Consider the following 12,955-nt stretch of genomic DNA (forward strand, 5'->3'; position numbering starts at 1 on the left):
CTAATAAAAGACAATGAAAATAATACTATTGCCATGTTTGTGAGGCAGGTTCACTTATAATATCAATTTGTACAGAACAGAAGAATCTATTGAGCAGCCAAAGACCAAGTTTGACCTGAACCCCAGGTTGTCAGCTGGGTGTCCAGGTTAAGATACAACACAGATGAGTTGAAGTCCAGATAAACCCAGTTCTGACTGGGTACATCCACTCTAACATTAACTCTTGATTGCCTTGCCAGCTTCCCTTGCATTTGTGGAGACTTTCAGAGGACACACCTTTGCTTTAGATTTGGACTCAAAAGGCAGAAGTGAAGCTGCTTGGGTTTGGTACTGACAGCTTTGGCAAGCTTCTTAATGCATAAATACCTTAATCTGTGCCAAAAGTAAAATTATTTACTAGATTGTGACATATCACAGAGTCTCTCAGGAGATGACATCAGTCTTGCAGCCCTTCTCAAGAACACAATGAGATACGTTGGTCCTTCTACAGGTCTAAGGGACACCTCTTCGTACTAGAGGGAAGCTTATCCGCAGTCCTGTACCATTTTGGATTCTGTGCTTCTAAAATGTATTTTCATTGAATCATTTTGGTTGGAAGAGATTCTCAGCATTGTCGAGTCCAACCACAACATACTCTCAATACAAAGTAAATTAGGTCAAAAGTGGCAGATTCAGTGAACGCTTTAAATTAATATAATCAGAAAAGGCCCAAGAACAGTTTATTCATAGCCTATGGCACTTTTAATAGAAGCTGCATCATCCCCCACAATATCAGCGCAATAAACAACAGTCTCGCAGTTAATATTCAAAGTCTTGCCCCAAGAAAAGAGACCCCAGTAGTTCACTCTAGTGAAACATTGCTAAGGGGTCCATTGCTAACAGCATTTCTCCAATAAATACTCTTTGGGGCTACCCAAAATAGTGTGACTGACAATGTTCTTTGAATGTATAGCTTAGGGAATAAAGATTTAGGGATTTTTGAATACATCTTTTTAGAATCTTACAGAGTTTATGCTCAATTTTTCTAAAATATTATCAGAGGACTTCAACGAAAACTGATATAATTAAATACAGACAAGTCAACAGCGTCACAACCTCTGACTTGAGATGATCGCTCTGGCCCCAACAACTGATGTTGGCAAGTGATATGTTTGCAGTGAAGTAGTTGCATATATTGCCATCTATAACTCTGAAAACAGCCACTTTGCTTTTTTTCTCTCCCTTTAAGACTAACAATATACAAAGCTGAAGGTTCACTGTGGCTGTTAGGTTTACTCTGCTCCATACTTACGCCAATGCTACAATCTCTCTTTCCAAAGCAGAATCCCTGAGAGACCCATTCTCCCTGCTGGTGACAATTTAATATAGAAATATTTACCCTACTCGTCAAGTCTGTGACCTGAAAGAAATGAACTTTAAAGCAATATGTCTAGAGAGCTGACAAGGCTTTAAATACAAGTACTTTGGAGCAAATGAAAACGCAAGATCTCATTGGAGCAGTAATTAAAAACGCAACTGTCCATAAGAAGTTTATATTGTGTGTCTCCAAAGTTCTGTAAAATATCATTAAAGCATAAGCATTAAAACAAACACTTCATTCTCATAGGGATGTTATTCTTTATTATTAAAGTGTGCATGTTACAGTGTTCTGAAATTTAAAATCTGACTCAAGCCAATACACTCTAAGCATAGCAAGTCTCTTTGTGTTTCTTTCTTTAAAATATTCCACCTCTGCAGATTTTGTAGACTAGGAATTTCACAAGCTGACAGATGGATTTCTTCTTTTTTATGCTAAAATGAACAGATGCTACATCTCAAGGACTGGAACGGGTTAAATACAGGAAAAAATGCTTGTTGATAATGAAAAAGCTTAAGCTCAACATTTCTGAGGTTATAGGAAAATGGGCAGCTTCAGGCTTCTTGCCACTCTGGTCCATATTCCCTGGCAGGATGTGTTACACTCTATTACAAGCTTACTTGAAGAAGAAAAATAAATACTTATTTCCAAGAGAAAGATTAGTTATAGCTCCTGCTTCCAGTAAACTTTGTCCCGATGACAATGAAAAGAAACAAACTGTAAAGCTTACAAAGGAAACAATAGTCAAATTTAACTTGCCTACATTTAAATTAGCTACCTTAGAACCTGAGTTTGAAATTTGGCTCTTTACTTTTAATATGGTGTTTCCTCTTGTTGTCCATATGGATATATAATCCCATGGGAAAGAAAGAGGCTGAATATAGCAAGTTCATCTTCCTATTTGCGACATGAATTTGGAAAAATGGACTGAGGACGTAAACCATAGAACATAGAGCAGGGGACTGCAAAGTGAAACCACAATACCCTGATGCAAAGCAAAAGAAAGGGAGTCAGTGAATCTTGAAAGAGAAGAGTGTGATATTAAGGGAAGTTGCTGGAAGAAAGAGCTGAAAATAATATAAGGATTCCTAGGCATATGGCAAGGGTAACCGAGCATCCAAGTTTCTATTGCTTTCATGACAACAAATGTATTAGTCTAATTCTAATACAATCACCTGGGTCCAGAAGGGAACAATTCAGGCATTTCTGAGGTTTAGAGAGACTCATTTATGAATTTTCTGTACTAAAAAACCCAAGTTGTTTGGTATAGAAAAACTTCTATTCAATTAGTAGAGCAGTATCCAGAGAGTGACTTCCAACAGGTAATTTTCTGGCAAGATAACCTTTTCCTGCAAAAGGCAACTCATTGATAGAGGTTACATTATACTTCTGCTCATTGTTTGCTGTTACCTGATCAGCTACCGCCCGTGCCAATTTGTCCATCCTCGATCCTGCCTCTGCAATCTTCTTGGCCGCATTAATGACATCTGATGTATTCTTTAGGGGGCCTTTACCCCTGTGAAACACAATACAGTTATGCACAATCTCAATAAATCACGAAAGACAACAGTTTTAGTGACCTTGTTTAGTGTTTGATTTTAAAATAGTAATGTGAATGACTTCTTAATTTATTACAACTTCATCTTTTAACTACTTTATGGTACAGCTTGATTAAGAAATCGCTCTGCTATATTTCCTCTCTCTCACAAAATGGCTCACTAGCAATTTAGTCTGATGGCACCTTCAAGCACATGAACTACATTTAATAGTATAGGCATTTTTAAGTGCTCATTAAGCCCACATTCATTCCGGAAGACACAACTATTTCAAAATTATGTTATTCCCAAGGCAGTGCTAAATATTAAGCCTGTCATGTCTAGATCAAGACTGTCACATTTTAGAAAACCTTTTCTGGTAGATTTTTGTCAGAAAATCAAGATACTTGGGGCATAATCCTTATGTTACACGAAAATGCTACACTTAAAACATAATTAGTTTTAAGACTGATCTTTCACTAGACTCTTCAGATGATGGACAAACCTCTGATTTTAGTCCTTAAAGTTACTAAAATGTACACAGACGAAAAGTAAAAAGTCACTGAAGACTTCTCTGAGTTTGCTTCATACTCAAAACATTAATTCTATTTGTAATAAATGTGTAACTGCTCCTGGGAATGGCTCAGTTGGAAATGAGCTGATTTTTCTCTCTTTTTTTTTATACAACGTGGAGAAATATAGGTTCAGATAAAATTGACAGAAAATCAGAATATGATAAAACTTATTTTTTTTAAACTAAAACTGAAGGCATTTTTTTTCTAAACACAACATTATAATATCTTTACATTTTTTCATCTATAATGTCAGGAATAACACACTGAAACACATTTCCATTTTCACCTTCTTTCCCTGCTTCCTTTTCCACCTTAAGCAGATATTGAAATACAAAAAGTATCCCACTGTTTTTGAACTTAAACTGTCACAGAAATCCTTCTTAGTGACCTCATACGCTTCTACATTAATTATATCAGCATATCTGACTGTCACAAACTCCATACATTAGAAAAATTTGGTTTATTTTAGCATTGCTGAGGTTACAGTCAAGCACAAAGGTGTGAAAGGCTTTGTTCTGTTTTAATGGAATACATTAAACAAGTTTGTTACTGAATCTGATGCAGACAGAGTTGCACTTTGAGTTCTGGGATTTTTTTAATTTACTTAATTTGTCACAGTAGTTTTCTCTCATTCTCATACTAGTTCTGACGTTTGATGGTAAAAAATGCGATTACAAAAGTTTCAATTTGATGCTCAGTGTATCAAAGGTTGTCTGAGAGGCTGCAGAACGTGTTCATATTCTGGGCTGTTGCCTTAGAATATTATTTCTTCCTTCCATGAAATGATGGCACTTTATGGAGAGTTTTTCACTTTGGTTTTAGGCAGAAGGATCAGAAACCCAAAGACAACACAAAATTATCAATATTCCTCTTATCCTTATTCCTTATTCCTCTATCTACCCTTCACAGGAGGTTCTGCACTGTCATTTGCTACACGTGAGTGGTGAGTCTACTGCAAAGCAATAGTTGTAAAAGCACAAACTGAGAGAAAAACAAATAAGCTGAGAGAATTATTACTTGTAAAGAAGCATAGTAGCAAGCTATTAAAGTAAGCAAACTTTCTATATGCATATTTAAATTTTAAATGGACAAAAATGTTTGCTGTTGCCTGTTACCAACTAACAACCTATGAAGTGCAAACGTTCAAGTTATTTGCAAATTAATGGTATTTATACATCCCGCCCATCAATCCCTCCATCCATCCATCCATCTATCTGGTATGTGCAAACCCTATATTGTCAATGCAGAGACGGTCTGCTCTGAAATAGGTTGAAGGCTCCAGACACAAGGCATGTGATTAGCTGGAGATTAAGAAATCTATTTAAGCATCTCAGGGAGATAAATAATATATGCTGTATTTTAATTGTGAAGAAAAACATAAAGATTTTTGTCCAGCTTTGTCTGATCACATTTTGATAAATACCATTTAAAATTTTCAGTTCTCATTAAAAGTAAACACTGAAAAACCTGTAATTTATTATGGTGATCTGTAATTCAAAGTATCTTGTAAAATGTTCTCCCTGGTGTGATTAACAATATGTCTATATTTAAACAAAATATTTCTGTTTCTATGATATCATTAATGAATGGCCTTTCGATGCTTCGCAATTAGAAAAGAATGAGACATCAATAGAAAACAGAAATGAAAGAAAAAAAAATCATTACTGAGAGTCTCCAATAAAGTGTTAGATCAAAACAGTTTCATTTCATTTGGGATTTTTTTTGGAAAGAAGTTCGCTGTTCAAAATAGTTTTGTCATTATTTTTGATTGACACAAATTGTGTTGAAATGCTGTAAATTCAGAGAAACACATGCATTTAAAGGGATACTAAACAAAATGTCAGTTGAGTGTCTGTAAGGTCACAGACTGTATTTGCTGCTGAAATTCAAGATGATCTGCAAATAAAACAGATTTGCAAATAGGACCAAAACTTCATGTGATTAATCCCATTTGGTGAAATATCCAGAGCAGTCCTGTGTAGAGAAATGTACAATTATGTATGATGTGTTACCTGGCTTTGCATGCCCACAAACAGAGCCCATCATCTCAGCTATAAATCACAACAAAAAGGAAAGATACGGGATGTCTAAAGAAGTTCTCAGCAAAAGTTATTTTGTCTTACCTGGTAAAGTCTGTCATTTCCATCATAATCATGCACATCTGCTTGGCTAACACAATGATGTCGTTACCGCTGTCATCCCACTTGGCCACCTCCGCATCCAGTTTGCTCTTTTCTTGGTGGAATATCTCGACCTGCTCAGCAATCTTAGCCTTCTCCTCCTGAGGAAGCTGAGCCATGATAGCCTGGATTTCAAAATATAAATAAAATAAAGAAATGGGAGAGGTTGGGCATGAAAAAAGGAAGGTAGAAACTATGTACATTTCCAGTGGTTCAAACAGCACGACCAACTTCTAATAGTTTCTTTTTATGGGAGTGGAAAATGCCAAGTAAAATCCGGTAGACATTTCATTTCTGTTAGGACAGTCAAAAACAAATTCACAGGATGTTCATAGCTCTTCCTACACCTTCAAGAATTTAAAAATTATATATGTCATGCCATGATGTACAGATTACTCAACAGTCTAAAGAAAATTCCTGTTAAATCATGACTTTTAGGAAGAACAAATGAAAGAAATCTACATGAAAAGGCAGACGGAGTTGCCAGTATCTCCCCTAGACTCATTCTCGGTCAGAAATAGATGTTTCCTACTTAACCCAACACTAGAATATGACAAGCAAGATAATGTATTTGAAGTGAATTGTAATGAATGTACCTTTCAATAATATTTAGTGGTCTAATTGTCTCTTGGAAGATATGCAAAAATGCACTAAACAGGTTGATACTAATCTGCCTCGACATCATCAACAAAGCAGAAGGATCTCTGCCCCCCAAAAAATGTAATAAAGAAAACCGTACAAAATTATAATAATCACTCTTGAAGATGAAATGGCCACTTTCAATAATGATTTCCAAGTTGAGCTACTGTATGGCTTTAGGGGTTCTGAAGACCACATTATGCATTTAATGGGGTGTGACACATATTTAAGTGTCATTACATTTTTTTTTTTGTTTATGTCACTTTCAATCAGCTGAAGCCTTTCTCTACATATCCTTAAAATGCTCTTGGCTTTTAAAAATTCATAATTGACCTTTTCCAAAACTGAAATTAAAAAGGGTTATAAACGGTGGATCAGAAAATAAGAAATTTGCAAGTTAATCAAATTAAAATTCAACACATGAGTTTTAATTAGCCCTTATCAATGTAAGTCAGCAGTTTCAAATGTTAGCGTATTAGTCTTCCCATAGAAAAATACAGTGTAGGTCAAGCTAACAAATACATGTATAAAATACACATAGAACACTAGAACAGGTGAATTAAGTGAAATCAAGAGAATGTGATAGGAGGAAGATTTGGAAAGCCAATCTGTATGTCTTGCATGTGGTTTCTCTCTGTGGATAGCTTCACCTGCACACTCTTTAAACTGGCATACAGTGTTTTAACATTTCCATTCCAGCTGCTGATGTGTTTTCAGAGAAGCTATATCCCACAGCAAATGCAGCTTATATACAGAAGTTTTATTTCTATTGAAGACCAATGCAAGTATTTCTGCTGAAATATTAATAGCTTTATGGAGTAAGTATATTAAGCAAATTCATTACATTCTAGAAATAACACCCAGATTTTCTACAGAAAAGGTTCAAATATGATACTGTTCTGCTTAGAAGACTCATTTCAATGAGTCACTCAAGACTGTAGACTGGGCAGCTTCTGATTAGCATGTTTTTGGTTTTGTTTTTCAGTTCAGGTTTTCATTGTTTTTTGCTTCTTCTGGCATATTGCATTCTCTGTTATTCAGAAATGGTACTGTCTTTATAACATATTTAGACAGTGTGTAGCTGATCAAAGCAGAAGGTTTTTAAGTGCGGCAGTGGCAATAACCACAATAAATGTAATAGAATTTAAGACTCCTCAGTCCCTAGGTGAACTAGATTCTTAGTAAAAATATTACTGCGGTCTTTATTTGTTTTTCAGAACAAGATGATATGCTACACAATCCTAGATGTAAGAAAGAAATAAATACTTTGTAATAACTGCATTGTATCTCAATACTTTTGTAACTGAGACTTTAGTAGAAAGTTCTTTGAATATATCAAACTTGACTCTTTAAAACATAAAAACGCATCCAGGTTCTCTCTAGGATGGGACCTACAATCTATCTGCTTTTCATTTAGGTGATCATGATATATATGGTATGTCCTTGATACACAAGGACAAAATTTTCTGTCCTTGGAATGCAGTGACAGAAAAACAGCTTTCCTGATACAAAGTATGGTTTGTTTACCATCTGTATTCAATACTCAAGGAAATAAAGTTGAAAAGAAATCTCTGCCCATCCAACTGTGTCTGTGCCCTGCATTCCTCCAAGCAAGCTTCATTTAGGTTTGCACTACTCTACCATTTCTTTTCAGGGTATTCAATGATTGTGCCAAGGCCTTGAATGCTGTGGTTCTTCCTAGAGGAGCTGAAAACTCTTCCTTCCTGGTCCTCTGAATCAATCTTTCAAAGCTTTGTTGCCTTTTGGTCTTCAGGTTTTCAGCCCTGTAAATCCTCTTCCAGAATTCAAGGTAAGAAGTCCCCACTCTGTTTACCAGCTTTGGTTACAATGTGTGAGGGGACGATGCTTCTCATTTAGTCCATTACTTCTACTTTTAGCACTTACCAGAAGAAAATGCAGCCATAAAAATCATTTGGGTGATTCCCAGTTCCCCACTGCTTCTCTGCTGGAAAATTTTAAGACCTTTTTTTAAAACTGTCTTTCCAATCAACTACATTTTCATTATGTCATTTGCCCCCAACATTATATTCTGCTTTTTTTTTTTTCCTTGATAAATAAAGTGAGCAGCCTATTTATTAAAAGGTAAACATTCATCAGAGGGTGGCATAATCCTGAGTGTTAACAAACTTCACTTCTCCAGCACCTGTGACCCCTGAAACACTCATCAGCTTAATTTGCAATCCCCATGCGCAAGCTAAGGTCACAAATCACAACTACTCGAGTTTATCATGATGTAATTACCCTGGTAAAATTACATTGACTCAGTAACAAATGTCTTCAATTACAATTAAATTACAGGGACTACTCGGTAGCTTAAACAGATCTTCTTGACAGGTTTGCACACTGGGAAGGATGACTAATGTAAGATTTCTCTGGATACAGCACGTGGTGCCCTGATGGGATTTTTTGTTTTAATTAGCTGACTACTCCCATGGTTACAGCACATTCCATGGCCATCTTGGGCATGGTGAGCATGAAATTATCAAGTTTTCTATTCTTGGAGAAGTAAGAAGGGTGGTCAGCAGAACTGCTATTTTGGACTTCCAAAGGGCAGACTTTGATCTGTTTAGGAGGCTGGTTGGCAGAGTCCTTTAGGAGGCAGCTCTGAAGGACAAAGGAGCCCAGGAAGGGTGGTCGCTCTTCAAGAAGGATATCTTAGAGGTGCAGGAGCAGGTTGTGCCTATGTGCCGAAAGACAAGCCAGAGGGCAAGAAGACCAGTATCGTTGAATAGAGAGCTTTGGCTGGAACTCAGGAATAAGAGCAGAATTTATGAGCTCTGGAAGAAGGGGCAGGCAACTCAGGAGGTTTACAAGGATGCCGTGAAGTTGTGCAGGGAGAAAATTAGAAGGGCTAAAGAAAAACTAGAACTTAATCTGTCTACTGCTGTAAAAATACAATGAAAAAAGTATTTATTTTAATATAAATAGATGAGCAACAAAAGAAGGGCTAAGGACAATCTCCATCCTTTATTGGATGTGAGAGAAACATAATGACAAAGGATGAGGAAAAAGCCAAGGTACTTAATTCCTTCTTTGCCTCAGTCTTTAAGAGTAAGACCAGTTATGCAGTTGGGGTCAATGGTTTTAAAGGTCTTTTCCAACCTAAAGAGTTCTGGCTCTGTGAAACTTCAAAGGCCTTTTCCAACAGCACTGGCTGGAGTGAATGGCTGATACAAGGCATCATATAAGCCTAGGGAAGATCATTCAATAAGTCAGTAATTTTGAATAGGTGAGACACGAAAAACCTTTAAACACCAAGGCTAACTTACTCCTGTCCTTTCTTAAGTGACCCTGAAGTTTTGAAATCACTGCATTTGCTTTCCAAGGCACAGATTTTAATGTGTAGCTATTAATATACAGACACTTCATGTAGCATGTGGACTTTATACTCACCCTTGCACTCTGGCCAGCAATAAGCTGGTCATCTTCAGTCTGAACACTCGTTCGGCTGCGAACATCATAATCTTCCTGCTCAAAGTCCGAATCATCCTCCAGCTCTTCAGGGGTCTAGAGAGGAGACAGGGGGAGAAAGCAAAAGAGAGGAGATGACAAGCTTATAAAAGATACAGACAAAGTCTTATGTACAGTAAGCTCTTATTTCATCGACTACCTGCCCAGGAAATGCTGTTTCTCTTTCTTTCTAAATTAACTTGTCTGCCCAAGCAGCCAAGAACTGAAATTGAATTGTCTTAAAAATGAAGTTGTTTCAACTCTGGTTTTCTTTACAAATGGAATTTATCATTACCTTGCTTCAGCTTTTCTTAACTCTGTTAATATGATGAATATGGTTCCAGGAACAAAGATCCTTTGGAAACACTAACAATGGGAGTTCAGTATTTCAAAATAATGTTATTTCACATATAAGTGGATACTAATACTATTATATTACTGGAATTTCCACATAATCTTCAAAAAGGAAAGTAAATACCTGGGAAAAAGTAACTAATGCCCTGGAAGAAAAAGTTATCAAAACAAATAAGAGATTTCCCCTTGAAAGAAAACATAAATTATGTCAACTGGTTTTGAAACAAACATAAAGTTTATAAACTGCTTTAGCTTGGTGGTTCACACGGGTCTTTTCAGATACAGACTTGTGGAATTTGTCTCATCCCCTAAACTGAAACCACATTAACTGAAGGGTCTGTTTATCTGTTATTTTCATCTTCTTGCAAAAAATTAGGAGAAAAAAAAAAAATTCCATATGTATATAAATAGAGACAAAGAGAGTCTTTTAAATCATTATTTAGTACTATATTTAATATGGATAGTGCAAAACCTGAATTAGGTGTTAGAAGGAAGATTATGGTCCATTTTGTGCTGGAGTAGCATCTAGTACAACAATTTGACCATGAGTAACTTCGGCTGGTACAATACATGATACTGGCAATAGAAAAAGAAGATTACAGTGACTGTGCAGAGAAATCCTCACCTTACTGGATACCCATATGCCTCAGTGTTAACCTAGACGGGCAACCACTACAGAAGAAATCATCCATGCTGGCATTTCATGCTTGGAGGCAACGTCAAGTTTGCTAGCAGAGGTGCTAATCATTGCCAGTTGTCATTACAGTTCTGTCGAGAAGATGCTCAGTCACTAGGAACTGGTCCAAACCCTCTAACATAATGCAGAGAAGTCTTTTGGCGATATTTATATTACAGCCCGGTTTCCAACATGAAGTGCACATCACTGTTTGTAACGGAAAAATCAGCTGCACAGTGAAGCGCACATGATGGGGAGAGTAAAACGCAGCCATCATCATTTGGCTTAAAGAGTATGAATTAAATATGTGTTTTGATGCTGAGTGCTGGAGGAAGAAATAACCAAGTATGACAGTATGGTAATGAAACTCAGGCTGCATCTCTGAAGAGATGTACGTACAAATAGTGTCTATAACGGGGTAGACAGGGGATGAAATTTAGGTGAAAAAATGAATTTGTCTTTTCTGCCACAGGAAAAAAAAAAAAAAAGAAAGACTCATCATTATAATGTTCAATGGTCTTGCTTTCCAATCAGTTTTCATCACTTCATTCTCCTCTGTTCAGCTGCTTGAGGGCAGGATGGGACTTTAAAATCTGCCATAAGCAAACCAGCTACTAAGAGAACCTTACGATTCCCTGTGCAAAAGATATTATTTCCTATTATAGGGCTCAGCTTTTCATCTGCTTTGGCTTTACTGTACAAAATAGGAGTAGGGTGGAGAGTTTCAACCCATTCTTCATAAACCAGCTGACTCTTTCCCCATCTTCCAAGTCCATTCAACTAGCCAGTTGCACTGATCATTGTAAAACTGACACCCTTTCCCCTCCAGGTATACTCTTTCTAGTTCCTTCTGTCTCCACTTTTATAGATAAGTCTATAAAAGATAATGTGCAGCCCTTTCCCAGACTTTCATAGTCAGAGTTGCAGTAAAGTAAGGTTATAATATTCAAAATATTACATCTCAAGACTGTAAGCAGTAAGGACATGAGGGTGACCCTTAAAAAGCTAAAAGATTCTGAAAATTCTGTGTTTCAGGAATTTATTCTTAAAGAAACAATCGGAAAAAATATATTCTTGTTACTGCCCTGCATTCATAATCTTAAGATTTACGGTCTTTAAAAGAAACTTAATGGGTATAGATGTTGAACTTGGAGAAAATGTAGTTCAAACCTGTCCTGGTTTTGTGTAAAACAAGACCAGTTCTCTTTTAGTGAATTTTCCTTTCAGCAAAGTTCTTCTAAGTAACTGCACATTTTTGAGTTTGGCAGCATGTTTTTCAGGCACAATTAATGTAAGTTAATGCAACTGTTAATAGTAAACTACAAATGCAAGAAATGTCAGCATTTCCTCTCTGTACCAGTGAGATCTAGTTCAAAACTAACCTTCACATTCACTCAAGTTTTTCAAGCGTGGAAAATTTAACACCCTCATTTTCTTCCAGAATAGCTACATTTTTCATTAAGATGAAGAATAGTAGTTAACTGTTATCTATGTGCTGCAACTTCAAAATTGTTGCATGCTTTTTACTCTTGCACCATTGTTCTATCTGATTTCTTGGAGATGTAGCCCGTATATAGTAGGCTCCCCTATTTGTTTAGACATAAAGGTGAAAAGAGAAATATTATCTTGAAGTACTTTGACTTAAAGAAGTTGTTCTTAGCACGGCCTTCTAAACATACCATAACAACTCTAATTTTAGTGCACAAATAAAAGGACCTTGGTATTTAAAACACAGTTTCCAAGACAACAAAGTCTGGAACTTAATTTGTGAGTTGGAAGACAGGAGGACTGAATCAGTCTTGCAGACACCTGTACCTATGGTCACACAGACGTAGGAAACATGGATTTGAGATTGGAGACAGCTTTCAAAAAAAAAGCTCTGAAAACCACCAGTGGCCGGAAGAGCTAGAATAATTTCAGAACAAACAGATTTTAGAACCTCATTGATTTCAACAGAAAAATAGACCATTTTGATAATGTTTAGCCTATCTGTTCTGTAGCACAGGCTGTAAGACTTCCCAGGACTGATTTTTTCAAACATAATATCTCTTTCACACATAGACCATTTTCTTCATTCATCTAATTCAGATGAATTCTCTTAGTGTAAAAGAATCTTTCAGAATCCCAGGTAAATCACCCGATAAATACATACTTTCTCTTTGAAGACG

At 36.4% G+C, this 12,955-nt stretch overlaps 1 protein-coding gene across 1 annotated transcript in view; it reads right to left on the reverse strand.

The window, feature by feature from the left end:
• The window catches only part of CTNNA2 (catenin alpha 2), a 490,369-nt gene that overhangs the window by 28,328 nt on the left and 449,086 nt on the right, over positions 1 to 12,955 (reverse strand). Inside the window, exons 14-16 of the mRNA XM_082051003.1 lie at positions 9,701 to 9,814; positions 5,591 to 5,772; positions 2,768 to 2,873 (exon numbers count right to left, since the gene is read on the reverse strand). Coding sequence (XP_081907129.1) covers positions 2,768 to 2,873; positions 5,591 to 5,772; positions 9,701 to 9,814 — 402 coding nt within the window. The remainder of the gene's footprint in view (positions 1 to 2,767; positions 2,874 to 5,590; positions 5,773 to 9,700; positions 9,815 to 12,955) is intronic.

The sequence above is a fragment of the Streptopelia decaocto genome (genome assembly GCF_964273445.1).
Source record: "Streptopelia decaocto genome assembly, chromosome: 4".
In the NCBI taxonomy this organism is placed as follows: Eukaryota; Metazoa; Chordata; class Aves; order Columbiformes; family Columbidae; genus Streptopelia; species Streptopelia decaocto.